Source organism: Juglans regia, chromosome 13 (genome assembly GCF_001411555.2).
Source record: "Juglans regia cultivar Chandler chromosome 13, Walnut 2.0, whole genome shotgun sequence".
NCBI classification, from domain to species: domain Eukaryota; kingdom Viridiplantae; phylum Streptophyta; class Magnoliopsida; order Fagales; family Juglandaceae; genus Juglans; species Juglans regia.
Genome location: NC_049913.1, coordinates 8,923,343 through 8,943,636, shown reverse-complemented (window position 1 = coordinate 8,943,636; position 20,294 = coordinate 8,923,343). Strand labels below are relative to the sequence as shown.

The 20,294-nt window shown below is 33.9% G+C and overlaps 1 protein-coding gene across 1 annotated transcript; it reads right to left on the bottom strand.

Moving 5' to 3' along the window:
- Positions 1–9,481: 9,481 nt before the first annotated feature.
- On the bottom strand, positions 9,482–16,609 carry LOC109003205 (agamous-like MADS-box protein MADS4). Its single transcript, XM_018981247.1, has 8 exons — positions 16,222–16,609; positions 14,554–14,638; positions 11,853–11,920; positions 11,483–11,582; positions 10,922–10,963; positions 10,773–10,814; positions 10,272–10,408; positions 9,482–9,885 (listed from the first exon to the last, which is right to left on the bottom strand). Exons 1-8 carry the CDS (start codon positions 16,404–16,406, stop codon positions 9,807–9,809), a joined length of 738 nt encoding a protein of 245 aa, XP_018836792.1. The 5' UTR covers positions 16,407–16,609; the 3' UTR covers positions 9,482–9,806.
- Between the last annotated feature and the right edge of the window lie 3,685 nt (positions 16,610–20,294).

Below are 20,294 nucleotides of genomic sequence, written 5' to 3'. Positions count from 1 at the left end.
TAATTACAAGGAGAGTGATTCACATGAATGTTCATAATATATAAGGAATGAATTGAGTTTAAAATTAAAAGTTAGATAAAATATTATTTTTATTGTAAAATTTAAAAAAATTAAATTATTTATTATATTTTATGTAAAAATTTAAAAAAATTAAATTATTTATTATTTAAAAGCATTAGTCTCATACTTTACTCGTAAAAAATTCTCTCTGCGTACGCCGTACGTACCTACAACTTAATTAGTTTGGCTACAACTTCATCTATGGTAGGCAATTTATATAATTTTTATATAAAATATAATAAATAATTTATTTTTTAAAATTTTAAAATAAAAATAATATTTTATTTAACTTTTAATAAATATTTCATTTCATTTTATCTGAATTGCATAATCAGACCATATTATTAGGTTAATGCCTTGATCTTCAACCTTATAAGCTGGGTAGACAAAATTAAATTCTTATATATCGTGATGAATACGATTTCTCTAATAATTCAAAAAATACTCACGTGGTGACTAATTAGAATAATCGACTCTCTGTCTTTTAGCTCTCATGTCTTATTCTCTTTCCTTTTATTTTTTTCTCTTATTTTTCCAGATGTCAAATCTATTAATTAATTGCCATGACTTATATATATATATATATATATATATATATATAAGCACCCGTGATCATCATTCTCCTGCTGTAATTAATTCACCTAACACAACCCGTGGTCCTCAAAACGAAAAAAGTAGGCACCTGCATGGCTTTAAACAATTGAGTAATGCTACGCTGAAGCCACCGCGGGCTCTAACATTGGGTATAATATTCGCGAATTTGGTTGTTGGTTGCATTGAATTTAAGAAGTAAGTCTTGTCAAGCTAGCTATACCCCTTCCCTTATATATAGCTTTCAACTACTGTGATTTTGCGTATTAATTTAGGGTTATTATTTATTATTTACAGAATATTTAAAATTATTTCACTATTTAAACGCAACTTTAAACAACAAAATAGCTAATTGTTGACAAATGGCACCTCCCTTGTTTCTCAAGGCATTGAAAAAAAGAAGCAAACTTTGAGATCGAACGTCTTTATTACATATATATATATATATATATATATTTAATATATAATCAATAGGTAGGCTTTTGAATGCAATATTATATTATTATTCGTGAGGAAGAGTGCACCTTCACATGATAAAGACTTTCAAACCTCACCAGTAGTTACGCCCACTTGGAAATCTCTTATTATATTAAAAAGAGAAAATATAAATGTAAGCCTACGGTTTATGGAAGCCGGCATACATCTAGTGCATTAAATGAAAAAAAAAAAAATTTGGACTGTATGCTGCGACTTCCGACTGATGCGCAGCACACTCCTATTAAAAATTATTTACGAACGGTGGGATACGTAGCCTAATAAACACCACAAAATAAATTAATGGTAATAATAAAAAAAATAAAAATAAAAAATTCGAAAAATGATTATAATATATATATAAATATATATTTAAAATTAGGTTTAAGTAGGTGTGTGTCATAAAGAAGGTGAGCATATAGATGGGAAGGTATTGGATACTGGGCCGAGATTATATTGTTAAAAAAAAACATTTAGGCCGAGACAAGCTAAGGGCCGGACTGTAAATTTTATTTTTTAAATATTTTTTTTAAAAAAATTTTAGACATATAAAAAATTATTAAAAAATTCTTATTTAACCATTAAACAAAAGTAAATAAAATCCAATCGATAAGTTTTGTCGTGAATTTTGTAGATGGGAGTAGTATTTTCTTTATGCCAATTTTTACGTAAGGTCAATTAGTTAAGTTCTGGTTTGTTCACATAAACTTTTTCATCTTATTCTATTTAATTATTATAATTTTTTTAAATTTTTAAATAAAATACAATAAATCATTCAATTTTTTTAAATCTTAAAATAAAAATTATATTCTAATAATATTTTATTCAACTTTCATCTCATTTATATAACCAAACGAGGGCTAGTTAGATAGTAAAATGAGATGAAATGATTTTAAATGAGTTGAATAGAATATTGTTAGCATATTATTTTTTAATATTATTATTGTTTTGAGATTTGAAAACGTTGAATTGTTTATTATATTTTGTATGAAAATTTAGGAAAGTTATAATGATGAAATGAGATGAGATAGATTGATAGTGTTTCTGTATCCAAACGGGCCTTAAATCTTTTGTCATCGGATTAGGGTTTATACATCCAATCCTACAAACAAATAATATATATATATATGTATATATAAAGTACAAAGATTTCTTCCAAACTAAATGGGATAAAGTTCAGTTTATTAAATTGTTTTGTGTCTTTTGAAGCATGTGAGATAGGGGTGTGCAGAATTTCGAGAATTCCGACCTCCGCTCCGATGCCGACTCCGACGGAGTCGGAGTTGTCGGAATTCGGAGTAGCTCCGAATAATTATTCGGAGTCGGAGCTCGAAGGAGCTCCGACTCCGACTCCGACTTTTTTTTTTAAACCCAGCTCCAAAACGACGTCGTTTTGGAGCTGGGTTTAAAAAAAAATTATTGAACGACACCGTTCCACTTAATATGGAACGGCATCGTTCGGAAGTTCCTTCTTGAAGAAGAAGCCTTGCGTTCTTCTGATTCCTTCTTCACTTCTTCTTCTTCCTTATTCCTTCTTCACTTCTTCTTCCTCCTTCACTTCTCTCTCGCGTCTCCCATCCCAGTGAGTCAGTGACTGAACCAGTGAACCCTCCGTCTCGCGTTCTTCAGAACACCGTTCGTCGTTGCTCCTTCCTGCCGCCGTCCCTCTGTTCAGTTTCCAGCCTTCCACCTACGGTGAGCCCTAAATTTATGAGCCCTAAATTTAATTCAAGCAGTCTCTTATGAATTGGAGCCAGCAGTTGTGATTCTTGTGTATTGAATATTCAATATAGTCCCCAACACGGCGCTCAAAAACATGAATTTTACATTATTTTGAAGACTTGAGCTCGAGCGAGGTGTCGAGCGCACGTTGTATTAAACATTGGCTCGAGCGATATGTCGAGCGGAAGTCAAGCGAACCTCTCTGGAAGAGTTCTGCTCGAGCGCTCATCGAGCGAAACTCTCTGTATGGATTCTGCTCGAGCTCGACGTCGAGCGCAGGTCAAGCGATCCTCTCTGTATGGATTATGCTCGAGCGCCATGTTCAGCGCACGTCGAGCGAACCTCTCTGGATGGATTCTGCTCGAGCTCCACGTCGAGCGCACATCGAGCAAACCTCTCTGTATGAGTTCTGCTCGAGCGCCACTTCGAGCGCACATCGAGCGAACCTCTCTGTATGAGTTCTGCTCGAGCGCCACTTCGAGCGCACATCGAGCGAACCTTTCTGGATGGGTTCTACTCGAGCGCTATGTCGAGCGCACGTCGAGCGAACCTCTCTGTATGGCTTTTGCTCGAGCGCACGTCGAGCGCACGTCGGGCGCCCATCTAGATGGGTTCGTCTGAGTCAAGCGCACATCAACCGAACCTCAATGTAATAATACATCGATACATGTATTATTATGATACAATAATACATGTCCTATTGTATAATACAATAGCCTAGTTTATTTTTAAACTAATTTTTTGCTTCTAATTTAATTTTTTCAGTTTCATTGATTGTGATATGGATCCTAGATATAGTGGAGATGATCGTCCACAAGGGGATGTGGCGGATGCCAATGCTACAACTCCTACACCGGTGGGTACTTCCACCCCTAGAGCCACATCTAGGGCAGCTACATCTAGAGCAGCTACATTTTGTGCGAGTAGTCGACTCTCACTCCCAGTTGATATAGATGATGAAGATATGTTCAACGAGGAGGAGGAGATGCCCATTGAGCAAGATCAACCACCACGACCTCCTAAAAAGAGGTCGTGGACATGTGAGCATTTCACCAAAATTCCTAGTGAAATTACGAACCCAGTGGCAAGATGCCATTACTGTGGATCACTTTGTGGATGCCATTCGAAGAAGCAAGGTACCAGTGTGTTAATAGCACATCTAAATGGTTGCCAACGATATAAGATAGCGAAGGGATTGCAAGCCACTGATCAGACCAACCTCAGTTACCAAACTTCTACAGCCACTGATGGTACACAGACTAAGAAATTGGTCATCCCTCAATACAGTGAGAAGATGTTGAGGGACATGCTTGCAGAGATGATAATTACTGATGAGATGCCATTTACCACAGTCGAGAAAAGAGGCTTTCGAAAGTTTCTAAATTTTGTTGAGCCACGATTTCCCATTCCATCACGGTATACAGTGATGCGAGATGGTATGAAGAGGCATGCGAAGGACAAGGAGGAGATGAGGAAGATGTTTATTACCACTGGCCAGAGAGTGTCTTTTACGACTGACACATGGACTTCTATACAAAACGTCTGCTACATGTGTATCACAGCACACTACATTGACAATGAGTGGATTTTGCATAAAAAAATTATTGGTTTTAAAGAAATTATGGATCATAAAGGTGCATCCATTGGGGCGAAGATGGATGATTGTTTAAAGGACTGGGAAATTTGAAAAGTGTTGTGTATTACAGTTGACAATGCCAGTGCGAATGAAACAACAATTGATTGGTTTAAGCGGAACACGACGGTGAGAGATGATGTCATTCGGGCCCACGAGTTTATTCACGTTCGATGCTGTGCTCATATCATTAACCTCATAGTTGTTGAGGGATTAAAACAGGTTCATGATTCCATAACCTGAGTCCGCAACATTGTACGATATGTGAGGGGTTCCCCTCAAAGGCTTGCCAAGTTTAAGGCAATAGCAGAAGATTTGAAAATTGAATGTTCTAGTATGCTGTGCTTGGACGTTCCGACTCGATGGAATTCTACATACATGATGTTGGATGTGGCACAGAAGTACCAAAAAGCATTCGAGCGGATGGAGGTCGAGGATGGGGGCCTGAGATATGCTTTGTTGGAGCCAGCAGGACAGGGCCTCGGTGCGCCAGACGCACATGATTGGACCAGTGTGAGTTATTTTGTTGAATTTTTAAGAACTTTTTATGAGATAACCATGCGACTATCTGGATCCAAATATACGACTGCGAACTCATTTTTCAGTGAGCTCTCGGAGCTTCACTTCCAGTTGGAAAATAGTTGTACTGACTCTGCTGGATTGTTATCTGATATGGCTACGAGGATGAAGATCAAATATGATAAATATTGGGGGAATATTGAGAAGATAAATAGATTGCTATTTGTGGCTGTGATCCTTGACCCCCGAGTTAAATTGGCCGTTCTAGAATTTTGGGTAAATTCTGTCCTCGGGGCAGTGAAGGCTGGAGAGTTTATTAGATTGCTAAAAAGTGATGTTGATGACTTATATCATCACTACAGTACTAGTGCTCAGCCTTCATCCGCAGTTGGTAGCTCCTCACATTCGAGGCCGACAGGATCGACAGTTCCCTCAGGTGATACTGACCCATCTGTAGGGGTTAGAGGCAATCGTGTCATACGGCAGTATCATCAACTCATGTCAACAAGAAATATTATGCATTGTACATCTGAGGTTGAACGATATTTTATGGAAGCTGTCGAGGCACCTAGTGATGTATTTCAGTTATTAACTTGGTGGAAAGTTAATTCCACCAAGTATCCAGTCCTTTCCCGTGTGGCCCGAGATGTGCTAGCCATTCCTGTCACTACGGTTGCCTCAGAGTCGGCATTTAGCACTGGAGGTCGCGTGTTGGATGCTTATCGGAGTTCATTGTCACCGTCAACCGTGGAGGCCCTCGTTTGCACACAGAATTGGATAAGTGAAACGCCCATTGGACTAGATACCGTTGGCGTTGATGCCGAGAGCTATAGGCTTGAATCGGGTAAGTTTATATGCTTTTAAATGATGATTTAATTATTTTTAATGTTTCTAACTTCTACTTTTTATGATTTTATAGATCTAATTGTTAACCCTAACATAATTACCGATGATTGAGAGTTTGGAACGAACGCTACTTGAGAGTTGGGATGGAGTTGAGAGAACCTCCTTTCTTGGTAAGAATCAAATTATTTTTTTACCCTATATAATTTTTTATTATCAATTTTTTTCCTTCTATTGATTGCTACTTTCTATCTTCATTTCAGGCGTGACCAATGGAACATTGGGGTTTGAGTGAAACCCGTGTTTAATTTTTATGTAGTTATATTTCAAGACTGAGTCATATTGTTATTACGTTATAAATGAGACTGTTATAACTTATGGCTGCATCATACATGTTATTTACTTTTTAAACTATTTATATAGTTATATTTATGTACTTATATCCCAAGCAAATACGTGGGATGAGTACTCTTTATTCTATAATTTCTATTAGTACTTATCCATCATCTCTCAAAAGTTTATAATTTATTATCCAACTGAAATTAATCGAATTATACAAATTCGTACCATCATTCTTTTCTATAAAATTTTAAATTTGTGTAATTTTCAACTCATGAGTCATGACCACTTTCAATGCTAAATTTCAGGCGGACATAAAACAAATTAAAGATATAATCAAAATTCAGTATCAAAATCAGAACGAATATTTAAATTATTGAAAACTCTTATAAACCAAATATTTGTAGATGGTTCACCTTTAAAAAAATATATATATGTTGCCCACTATTTGAAACGAAATTGAACAACAAAATTTAAATAATAATAAATAAAAAAAAATCTGAAATTGAGTTCGGAGTCGGAGCTCCGACCTCCGTTCGGAACTCCCTCCGAACTCCAGTCGGACCTCCGATCGGAATCGGACTCCGACTACGTTCGGAGTCGGAGTCGGAGGGGAACTTTGGCTCCGACTTTTGTCGGAGTCGGAGGTCGGAAATGACAACTCCGACTCCGTAGGAGTCGGAGCCCACCCCTAATGTGAGAGATATATATTTTTAATAACATTAATGGATTTGGATTAATAAAGAAAAAGATTTAAAATGTAAAGGAGAAATGAAGTTAAAAAGGTGAATAAAAAAAGTACGTTTCATATGTTCAAAAGACACATGACAATATAATAGACGGTGTTCGTAAAAACTTTGAAGATTCATACATAAGCTTTATCAAAAAGGCAAAAATAATGGGTTATTACAACAAATTAAATACCTTCTCTAGAGTCTAATTCCAGAATTTCTAATTCTAGTCCTTATAAATGGGTGAGGATTTGGAAACACAGACACAAATTATTTGTCCAAAGGATTCTCCTAAACATACATGGACTCTTGCAGCTGGTCAGATTAGTTAACTAATACAAAACATTAACTCATTTGAATATTTGATTAGGAATTTTGAAATGATTTCTAATCAATTTAGGAGTCATTAACACTAATCAGATTTTGATATAATTGATCAATGTGTAGGTGTGGGCAACGGAGCCCGCACCCTGCTACCCCGCCCTCACATGGGCAGGGAAGCCCCTCGTCTGCCAGATGCGGGGGGCAGGTGGCCCCGTTCGCATCTAGTGCCCCCAAGTGGGGGCAGGGGTGGGATGGGCTCAACCCCCCGTATATAAAAATAAATACTACATATATATAATATACGTATATTATAGATTTATAAAGAAAATACCCCGGTCATCAAAACGACGTCATTTTGATATGGATTGTTAAGCTGCCCCTACCCCCCTCCCGCGACCCCACTTTCCTTTCAGTTTCATCTCTCTAACCCAGTAGCCCTTGCAATTGCCTCTCTCTCTCTCTCTCTCTCTCTCTCTCTCTCTCGCTCTGTTCATCCGTCACATGCCATCAGGACTCAGGCCATTTTCTATCGCCATTCATCTGTCGCACGCTAGTATGTCGCTGAAGGTAAGTTCCATCTTCCCGATTCACATGCACCGTCTAATATATGTTTTTTTTTTTTTTTTTTTTTGAGTTATGGAGAATGAGGTTAAATTGAGGAGTTGAAGGATGAGATTGTGAATTGTGTACTGTGGAGAATTGTGCATGTGTTTTTATGATTGTAATTTTTAAATTGTGAATTTGAAATTCTCTAAGATCTTGGATTGGAACCCTAAATTAGTTTAAGATTCCAATCCGAAACCCTTAATCATGTTAGGGGTTTCAATCTTGAAACTCTTAAATTAATTTAGGATTTTCAAATCTTGACACTTAATTAAGCTTCTTGTTGTTATATTTCTTTCACATTATATAGGTTTTGTATTATTAGCACAAGCTCAAATCAGATACTATTGTAGAGTGTTTAGGAAAATTAAGGAGTTTGGTGGCTTTATAAAGAATTACAGTATAAAGAAATTGAGAACAAAACTTTTGAGATGAAAGTTGAATAAGATATTATTATAATATTATTTTTTAATATTATTATTGTTTTGAGAATTGAAAAAGTTAAAATTTTTATTATATTTTGTGTGAAATTTTGAAAAAGTTGTAATGATGAGATGAAACACTTCTTATATTCAAATAAAGCCTAATTATTTTTTGTATTTATATAAGTTTTGGTATCTAATTATTTTGCTTGTATTTTTTTTAGCTTTTATAATCTCAATGTCATATGTTATATGCCGAATCCTAATCCTAAGGACCCATTAATGATCTATTCTAATCTATCCTAACCAATCTCATCTTGGAGACTTTTAATGTTTGTAATTTTTACATTTCTAATATATATTTTATTTTTAATTTTTGTTTCATGTTTATAATTATAATTTGTTTTCCTTTTAAATTATTAAGGTTTCAAGTTTTATGATCTCGATTCTCACACTCTCACAGCAGTTAACACAGCTCACTGACTTTTCTACCACCATGGACATCTCAAATTCTGTTGAAATGTTATTCTTTTGTTAATTTCGTTAATTGTAATGTTGCTATATTAATACAATTTGTAATATTTTAGATGAATTTGTAATAGTCTTCTCTTAATTCGTATCATTGTAATTGCTTAGTTATGATTATTAGTTAATAGTTACAACTTAAAAGTATATAATTAATAATTTCTATTATTGTAATTTTTTTTTTTTAAATTTATATATTTTTAGTTAAATTATGAACTCAAAATGACTCAAAAATAGGTTTTGGACCAGTTTTGACCCATTACATTTGTTTCTAGACCATTTTGTGCTATGAGCCAATGACCTATTTATGCAAGTGGGGGGTGGATAGATAGAGTGTCCGCCTCTGCACTCTGGTACCCGGACGGGATACCCTACCCCCGTTTGCGGGGCCGGGTTCTGGGGAAACCGCCAACCCCGCCCATGTGGGGGCTATCAAGGTGTTCTGAATGGCAGTTTCTAGTCATGTTTATATCTGTTGTATTTATTCCTTTATTTGATCCGAGGCTTCTGACCGCATAATACTTCAGATTTGAAAGAAAATAAAACACGACATGATGACATAAAACTTCACCCTTTTGCAGGGAGTTATTATTTTACACATAAAATAAAGAAGTTGTAGTCGATCGTGTGTATAATTCTCAAGGTAAATAAATATCGATCCTCCAGTTTAGTGCATTAATATTCCCGCTAATGAATTTCTTATCCAAGCTGATTAGATATGCATTAATTGAGAATGCAGATACGCACGTACGTACATAATTAGTGTTAACTGGTCCATTCTGACGTGCAGACAACAATTATTCTAATACGTACAGCGTATGCAGCTGCTAAAAAGAAAGAAGCTCAGTACTGCTTCAACACACACTTGCAGAGACAATTAAAACATGGTTCAGAACCATTACAAATTAATGTCCGTTTCCATTAAACGACATGAGAACGACCGATATATATTGTACTGATTCTTGTCGAAGGAATCAATGCATGCATGCCGTGTCTCACCATTCATGCCCTTCTTTATAATCATGGCAACCACCCTGATGGCATATAGTTATTCATGCTCGGGCCTGCTGTGACGACTGGTAAAGGATCATGCTGATATCTGCATTTCTTTTCAATATCAGATACCGGTACTATTGCTTGGTTCGTGAATCATGAAGTGAAATATCAGACATTTCACCTAGTTATCAGATACCAGTACGTTTCATAATTTTTAACAAGATGATCACATGACTAGCTAGTAATAAAATGCATGAGAAAATTAATATCTATTTTTGAGTTTTTTTAAGAATAATTGAAGAAAGACCCATGGACAGAAATAATCTCTAAAATATCTGTAGTATTTATTACAAATTTACATGCCCTTCCAGCACCACCTAGTGCAGGCAAGGGTTTCTAAATAGACATATATAGGATAGAGGCGGCGATAATGGATCGATTTTAAAATCAATTAGTTTCCTTAATATAAGTTCAGGATCGAATGCATACCCAATTTGTAAGGTGGGTTCACACAAGGGATGAAAGAAGTCATCACCCTGAGTTTGATCAGCAGGGTGTCGGCCGTATCCCATATCGTTGTCATTTGGATTCAGTTGCAGTGAATTTATATGGTATCCTTCCACCAGCTGCAAAACAAAAGACAGCTGAAGATATATTCACGTTCCCCCTATTACTGTGGATATATATAACTAAGTATTTTGGTTATGCAATTTTCGCGGTTGCCTAATTAAATTGACCATTAAATTTGATTGTTTGCCCAATTCATAGCTCTTTTTTTTTCGGTTTATGTGATTTTTAGAAGGTTTTATGATCAGAAAATTATCATTTGGTTTTGAAACGAATGCAACTGATCATATCAGATACGGAGCTCTTTTTAATAAAGTTGGTATATACAAGAAAAAGAAAAAAAATATTTAATGCCTTCTGTGTGTGTGTGTGTATATGAAAAAAAAATGATTTAGCACCAAAACGGTTGGATATGCTGCCTACCCTTTGTTTCAGTGTCTTATTTGCTTCATTGAGCATGTGTTCCTGCATAAAAAAAATTTGAGATTAGTACATATAAATATGCATGGGTGAGGATATGTACAACCATGCCTATAAGGAATTCGAAGTTATGAAGTTTCTGATCATCATACCTTATGTTGAAGTTCAGTGAGCTGATCCAGCATGTGTTGCGTCTGTCAAAAAGTGAACAGCGGAAGTTATTTATGGTTTTATTCTTTACCATGATCAGCTTCATACTGCTAGGTTATTTTGTATAAATGCTTCAGTGTAGAAGCCATACTTGATCATTTTGGTGGTTATTTTTAATTCACTGCCTTGCATTGGCTGATTGGATAATGAAAACAAAAGGTACAGTAGGTACTTAATTAACTCGACATTAATGACAACCTTTTCTTTTAGCATGGAAGTTCTAGATCAAGCAGTACTGCAATCCCTTTTATATTATATTACTAGTTGCAAGTACTCTGTACTGATCATGATCATTTAAGCAAGCAAGCAATTTTCTTATATATGCTAGAATCAAGCAGTGTCATATAATTCGAACCTCCTCACGGCCTGTAGTTTCAGCATATAAATAAGAGCGTATTCAAGATGATAATCGCACGTGCATATATATATATATATATATATATATATACACACACACACACACACACATATATATAAACCTATATGATATGGTAAGGTGGTACCCGTGTTGATCTGATCTGCTTGAGTGACATGTCCAGCTGCCTTTCTAGTGACTCGAGCTCTTTGATGCTTAAAGGGCCAAGATCTTCTCCCAGAAGATGCCTAATATGAGAACCAAATACATATATAACTAGCTAGTGGGAAATGATTTTTCCCATGTTTTGCATACGTACATAGAATTAATAAAAGAAAAATGATGAATACACTTCACTTTTCACATCACTTTACCCATCAATATCATGAAAGGGGATATTTTGTAATCTATCTTATAAAAATAACATCATTGTACTAAAACATCCTTATTTTATAACATGTATTATAAAATATATTGCCAAATGTATTGAATAGATATCATTCTCTCAATCCAAATACCTTTGGGTTCGCTGCAGGGATTCATAACGTGCTTTAAGCTTCAAGTACTCCTGCTGACTACTCAACTCCTAAGTACAGTAGTAAAAACTTAATGAGAGCAAGGACAGTCTATTATACCAAATACTTTCACAGCAAGGACAGTTAGTTGTATTACAGTACTACCACAGGTTTTTTTATGTATAATTTTGTGCTAGGAGACAAACATAGTATATGCAAAATGCATCAATATTATTGCTAGTATATATGGAGGTTAAAGTTTAAAAAAAAAAAACACTTTATTTGTATCAACTGGTAACGACACATGTCATGTAGGATTAACATCGGTCATGTCATGTCATGTTATATATATATATATATATATATATATATATATGCGCTGGCGCGAGAGTGCTTTGGCTCAGTCATAATTGTCTCTTCGATCCATCAAATGCACTTTATCTGATAGTCAAGGATAAAAATAATTTCGAAATTTCCTTTATAACTTAACTTCTTGTTTAATTCTACAAATAGTGTACGATATATTAGTAATTGCATGCAGGAAACTTTATATGAAAACCAGGTAAAAGAGTTGCATACCTGATACGGCCCTGGCCACCATTCATATAATTCGAAAAAGGTACCCAATAAAACATCAGACAGGTTTTTTAGCATTAAAAAAATAGATTGTAATTATAATCTGCGGTATTTTCCAAATTAATTGGATGAGAGAAGTCTTTTTAACTTTAATGGCTTGAATATCTCTCTTTTGTATACCATTTTTACAACATATTTTTCATTTTTCTCAAGATTATGGCCTCGTTTGGATTCGAAAAATATTTCATCTCATCTCATATTATCATTACAACTTTTTCAAATCTCAAAACAATAATAATATTAAAAAATAATATTCTAACAATATTTTTTTTAATTTTTATTTTTCATCTAAAACCATCTCATTTCATCTCTAAATCCAAATAAGCTACTATATAATCCGTTGGCCTGTTCAAACTATATTATAATGCTTCAACATGTCAATTAATGTATCTCTTTTAACTTTTTTTATCGGTTAGTAATACTTATATTAATGAGAACGAGGCATTGTCCAAGTACATGCATGGGACATATATATATATATATACAAGATCAGCAACATCTAGGGCTGATTGACTAGGGATATATATTATTAGGAATTCATGAACACTCAGGTCATTGCAAGTCTAATACAATCCATCAAATGGAGTAAAGCACTAAAAAAAACTCTTAAGCACATCCACTAGCAGCTCAAGATCTTCAAAACTTTTTTCGTTCTTTTCACTCCAAAGGCACTATCATAGACAAATATGGACCATCTTCCATATAGGTATAATTTGCGGATTTCCATGAAAATCTCTCCATTATGACAGGAAATCAACTACCTTTGTTGATATCACCCAAGCTAACCCCATTCTAGCAAAGAATTCATTCTATAAGATCATGACCACCTCGCAATGAAAAAAGTCAATGGCCAACAGCTTTCTTAATCTTTTTGCATATGAAACAGTACCAATCCACTATGATGATTCGGAGTCTGATCTGTATATTATCTAAGGTGAAGACTTTCTCCAAACAAGTTGTTTATACAAAGAAAGCTGCTTTTAGGCCTAAGTTTTCCAAATTCCCGTGAGAATGAGTTGGTATTGTTTGTGATAATTAAGTAACTTATTGAGTGAATGAAAAGAAAACTTTCCTTTCTTCGACGGACTCCAAATGATCCTATCTCCCTCTCCCATCCTCACTCTACTAGCTATATATATATCTATCTCCTTAGTTAATTATCACCCTCGATTTTTGGAATCCCTTTATATTTCCTTAAATCTAATCTCCACTTTTCAAATATGAATATTGATCCTTAATTTTCAGGAATGAGAGATATTCCTTTGTGATGTCAATTAATAAATTAACCATCAAATTATACGCAGTAGGAGATTTGAATGATAAATCATGTATTCGATCAACAACAAATTGCATGATAAATTACTATTTTTGGTTTTGCAACTTGAAGAGCCTTCGGCCTATAATATTTAGGAGACGTTTGGATTCGCAGATCATCTCAGTTCATCTCAACTCATCTCACTACTATTCAATAACTTTAACTCACAAATCTCACTACTATTCACAACTCATCTCATTACTATTCATAATCAATCTCAACTCATCTCAAGTCATCTTCGAATCCAAACGTCTCGTTAGAGTAAGGAAACCGATGATCAGTTGGTTTGAACATCTGATCTGTGATAATCATTCTGACATTCTGCATTGTTAAGAATATATATACCACTGGATCGGTAGGTAATTTAGTTATGAAGCTTTCACCTCCAAGTTTGATAAGTAATTTTATGCCCCCCATGACCAATGTTATGCCAAGATAATGTTAGTACAGTTTACCTAAATCCTTCTCTCATGTTGAAGATAATATAAAATCAATAGATTTGATTTGATATTATCATGTTGATTTGATTTTCATAATTATCAAATCACTTTGATTTTGATTTAATTTTCATAATGTTTACTTTATCTTATCTCAATGTAATTTTCCTATAAATATGGATGTATGCCTTGCATTCAATAACAATTGAGAAAGTAAAGATGTAACTATTATGGGTCGAGTAGGCATGCTAATTAAATATATATACAAGCAATTTTATACCAAAAAAGAAGAAGTGTGATAGTAATTAGGTATTACCAAGGCCTCTCTGGCGGATACGTTTGTCTGGTGATCTGGTACTCCATAGTTGCATTTCTGGTACTTCTCTAGTGTCTTGAGCATGCTGATCAATATTAATAAAAAAAGGTACATGTAATTCTTCCTCGAATGCCAAGAGGTGCATATAATGTATAATTAGATCAAGAATATTATAAGATCGATGGTGCCATGTTGAATCAAATGAAATGTGGTAAACGATTTTTTTTTCCTCTCAAAAGAATAATTTCATAGAGGAATTACTTCTTTTTACTTTCAAAACATAATATATATATATATATATATTTATATTTATATATGTGTATGTATGTATATATAATTATCCGGAGGCTAAAAGTGGAAATTGGTGAGTCAAGACTAGTAAATTCCTCATGATTAGCACGAAGGTGGGTTATTATAATCTTAACATAAACTACCTGAAACTCAGAGAACGAACTTATTTTTTTCCTCCATTGCTTGTAGGAATACCTGCCCTAAAATAAATTTAATCCACAAAATGAATATCATGTGGATTAATATATATATACTAGATAGTTACAACGGGAAATTATGGGGAACCCATGGCTATTAGGGAGATCACAAGCAAGAAGCTACCTTTAAACCCATCAGACTTCGAAGCATGTCACTCTTCACATGAATTAGGATCTGAAAGGAGAAAATGGTTGTGCGTCGGAGAGAGAGGGGGGGGGAGGGTGGGGGAGAGAGAGACTGAGAAGCCCTAAACTTTGTAGGGGCTTTGGAAAGATCAAACCCTAAATTTCGGAGGCAGATTTATGTAACAAACATCTCTCCATCTTCTCACCTGAGACCTGATCGTGAAAACACCTGGCATGGAAGAGAGAGATAGAGAGAGAATATTCTGTAAATGGCACAGGAATGGTACATTTACTCGGATGTGGTCGAGACAGTACTTCAAGTACTAATTGGAGCTGATGAGAAGAATCTCAGCAGAACTGAAAGTGAAAGACAAAAGATCTAATCTAGATGATGAGTTACTCTCCTTAATTTGGTTCTTGGATGAAAATGAGAGGAAAAGAAGGAAAAAAAGTTGATGGAAAGCCTAGCTAGGCCTTAAAAGCCGCTTAAGAACAACAAAAATCCACTTAGAAGCTTGAATCACGATGAATTTCTGAATTCTTTCACAAAAACCGAAGCCAGTGCAAGACACATAACACAGTAAATTAAGATCGGCTTCTCAGATCACTCCGAAAAACACGAAAAAAAAAAACAAAAAGGGAAAATTTAGACTCTAAAGTGAGAGCGAAAGAAGGGAAAGCCAAGAATATAGAAGACAGAGACTCTGAAACAAAGAGAAAAACAAAGATAACACGAAATGGAATCAATAAAACAGTGATCTTTTGATGGGTTTCCAGTTGCAGATCTAACATGAATACAAAGACCGAATCACTCAACCTGCTAAAAACGCCGAGACATTCACAGAAACGGTAAAAAACTCAAACATCCATAAAAAATCAACTTTATTTTCTCTTTCGAAAAATCAGCTCGGAGATCTAAATTAAAGAAAGACTGAGAAGAGAAAAATGAAAGAAAAGAAAAGGGAAATATAGTCATGGTTTTTTATTCCTGGTCTTGCTTTGCCTTTTGTGCTTGGGAGGGTGCAAAAGTAGGTTTTGTTGTTTTGGTGAATACCTTGAACTACTGCTAAACTCGTACAGCTTTCCCCTATTGGAGAAGATGATGAGAGCAACCTCAGCATCGCAAAGGACGGAAAGCTCGTAGGCTTTCTTCAAAAGTCCGTTTCTTCGCTTAGCAAAGGTCACCTGCCTGTTGATCTTGTTCTCGATCCTCTTCAGCTCCACTCTTCCCCTCCCCATTTTCCCACAGGCAAAAATATTTATTCAGCTGCGAAAAATACAGAAATCAAATGCTTCTATGCTGTTGCTCTATTTGTACTGTATCTCAGTCTCAGACCGTTCGTCAAACATAAGAGATTCGCCGAGCGAGCTGAGTCCTAGAAACTTTGATTGGTTTAACAACGATAATACATGCTCTAAACAAAGCGAACAAAAATTAAGGAAAAGCAAATTAAAGTGCCCGCTACTCAAATTAACTTGTACGCGTACGTACGTAAGACTTTAATTACACTTACACTAATTTACTATCTAGTTATTTTTTTTCTCATTTTACTTTTTTAATTTCATCTTAGAACATGACCTTCAAATAAATTAAATCAACCAAACCAACGTAATTATATACTTTAATTAAAATAAATTTAATTTTATATAAATATCTTCTGTTTTAATATAAAATTATAAAAAAAAATTATAAGTTTGATATTCCCCTTATAATTTACAATAAGTATATATATCACTACAACCAAAAGGGGAGTCTTTGTTTCTGATGGTGTTTATGAAACTCAAAGAGGAAAAGAAAGGATATTTTTATAAAATTAAATTTATTTTTAATTAAAATATATGATTATATTCAATTTAATTTCTTATCAATTATAAAAATATAAGGTAATGTTCTAGGATTTTTAATCCGAATTCAAATAGTAAAAAGAAAAAATAACAGAATAGTAAAATAATAATAAATTAGGAATAAGGATATCATTAGTTAATTTTGTCTACAGAGTTACGACTTACGGGTGTGCTTGATGTGAAATGGTTATTGAATCCAACGGTGAAGGGGTGAGGAGAAGGTGCACGCGGGAAGAAGGGGATTAGACCGAATACGGAAAAATGGGAGAAACCTTAAAAAGGGCAGGGGTGGCAATGAATGTTAAGGTTCCGGTCAGTGCTACGTGTCGAGATATTAATGAACCCAAGTCTGATCATAATCCACCTGACCGATATTTCAGTTAAGTATATATAAATCAGTCAAAATATTTATTTAATATTGTATAAAATGTTTAAGTAACAATGATTAATGATATATAACTTATTTTATGTGTCTAAAGCATCTAGTAAAAATTTTTCGTCGGAGCCTTAATGTGGGGACCTGTCCCCTCCCCACTCTAAATATAATTAGATTTACTCGATAAACCATATAAGATTTAATCGAGCAGTACTAGTGGCCTAATTATTTTTTAGTCAAAATTTGATTAGAGAATTTATTTTTTTAAAATTTAACTAGTCACTTTTCAACAATCTTAAATAACAAACTCTCTAAATCTATCACTATTTCATTTAAATATCTACTTGTAATTTTCATTTATTTTAATTATAAAAATAATTGAAATATTTATATAAATGCACGTTAATTTTTTAATGTTCATATTATTTTAACGAATATAACGTTTTAACGTTCTTATTTTTGCAACGGTTTTATTCTTCTAATGAATATTTTTTTTAATAGCTACATTTCTCCAACGGTTATATTCTTTCATTATAAAATATAATATTTCATCAACAATTTCATTCACTTCAACTAAATTTTTTTTGTAAAATCATTTTTTTTTTCTCTCAATGGATTGTTCCCTTTTTCAAAAAATGACTCCTAAAAGGTCAAATAAAATATATAGTTCAAAACATAAAATAAAATGTATGATTGAAAACATCAAATAAAAGTCATGGTTCAAAACATCATTTCTCCCGTAATTGTTTGTATTTCCATTCCCTTTTCTCTTGCATTCACATTACCCATTTAATGTAGCTCACAAAAAAACAAAAGAAAAGAAACCCACATGTAGAAATCCCGTCACTTCTCTTGCTTTCACATTACCCACTGAAGCTGGTACGAAAGGAAGAGATGCGTTTGGCAAATGCTAGTGCCAAAATGAGAGAGCAGGAAGAATATATTAATGAGAAAAAAAATATATGGCCAGCCATTTTGGCTGGTTATATATATTTGGCCAGTCAAAAATCTTAAAAGTTAAATTTACTGCAAATTTAGAGAGTTTGTTGTTGGTGTATTTTGAACTGACTAGCCAAACTTTAGCTATATTTTATCTATGGCTAGCTCACTATAAGTGCTCTAAGATGAGCATAGAACCGAGCTAAGGTTTATCTGGCAATACTCGTTGATGCTGTTTACTTTGGGTTCCAATTGTATTTAATTAGCTATACGTATACTTTTTTCTTTTCTTGTTGAGGAATCAATGGCTGCTTACCAAACAAAAACAACCTAATATGGTAAATTTTGTCAATGAACGTGTATATATATAGCACATAACTTCAAGATCATCTGTGTCTTATTTTTTTCTTGTACAAGTTATTTTGGTGCCCAAGACCCTATATATTCTTGTGATCATATATGCACCGCCAAGCAAGATTGTGGTATTGAATTTTGCAAATATATGTAGCTTGATGTAGGCTTAAGCTAGTGAGACTTAGGGGCGCCCTGTTTGGATTCTAAAAGTGTTTCATCTCATTTTATCATTATAATTTTTTTAAATTTTTACATAAAATATAATATACAATTCAACTTTTTTAAATTTCAATTAATTTTTTTTAAATCTCAAAACAATAATAATATGAAAAATAATATTCTAACAATATTTTTTTCAACTTTCATATTTCAGCTAAATCATTTCATCTCATCTCAAAATTCAAACCAGCCCTTAATGTGGATTTGGGTATCCGGCTATATCTAGATTTGCATCCAAGTTTATAAAATGGTCCGGGTATCCACTCGGATTAAAACGAGCAAGTTATTAGTTATAAAAATCTGGTTATAACCAAATAATTATCATATTTGTATAAAAAATAAAAAAAAAAACCGTTTTAAAGAGGAGTGCAACAAACACAAAACGATGACATTTCATCTACAAGGCAGTATTTTTTTTTTTTAAATGTGAAATACACGCCTGGTTAAACTAGGAGAGATAGCAGCCATTCGAATGAACCAGATTTTCTAGATTCCGGACAGGAAAAAAAAACTGGCACAAATTCACAACCCTAATTGTTGTGGTTTTGTTCATCACTAGGCTTGCGTGAGACCCACGGATAAGCAAATTGACCCAAATTTGATTATAACAAGTTTCCTAATCCTGATTTGACTCCTACCCCCAAGAAATTAAGGGTGCACGACTCTTAATTTTGACAGTTTTGGAATTATTTTTAGAAATTTAGATTTGCTTCTTGTGAGAAAAAAACAATTTGTGAGATATCGATAATCTTTAAAATCAAACATCCAGGTTTGATCTCTATCCATACGCAAAATACCACCTGTTGACCTTTTGTTCAAGGGTGTTGCGCTTACTCAAGTCCCATGAATTTTCCCATTAAAAAATAAAAAGTCCCAGGAATTTGCTCCTTAATTCAAAGTTACCACTAGTGTAATTACACTTTTTTTTCTTTTTTCTTTCAAACATTCTTTAAAGCTCATCTTTAAAAATTTAAAAAGAAAAAAGAAAATACACAAATTCACTAATAATCACTTCTTTAATCATTAAGAATAAATAAATAAAATAAAATACATAGGTAGTCAAAATAAGAGGCTGGTAAAATCATGGAGCTAAGTAGTATTATCCCTGATAGACTCCTAGCTAGCTAGCTAGTAAATTTATTTATAGGTGAGTACCGAGTAATTCAAAAGGCAATTAAAGGATCCCTACACTAATCCATTTTACTTGTAGTGCAGTTCTACATCTAGTACTATAACACATTCAATTTACTTCCAAGATTATCCCAACGGCTAGTTAATCAACAGAAATCAGGAATTGGGATTGATAAAAGATGCAAAATAGAAAGAAAACTCTAAAATGTTGATTAACAAGTGCTTTGAAGAAAAAAATAGCTGATAAAAGTTTTTTTCTTGTC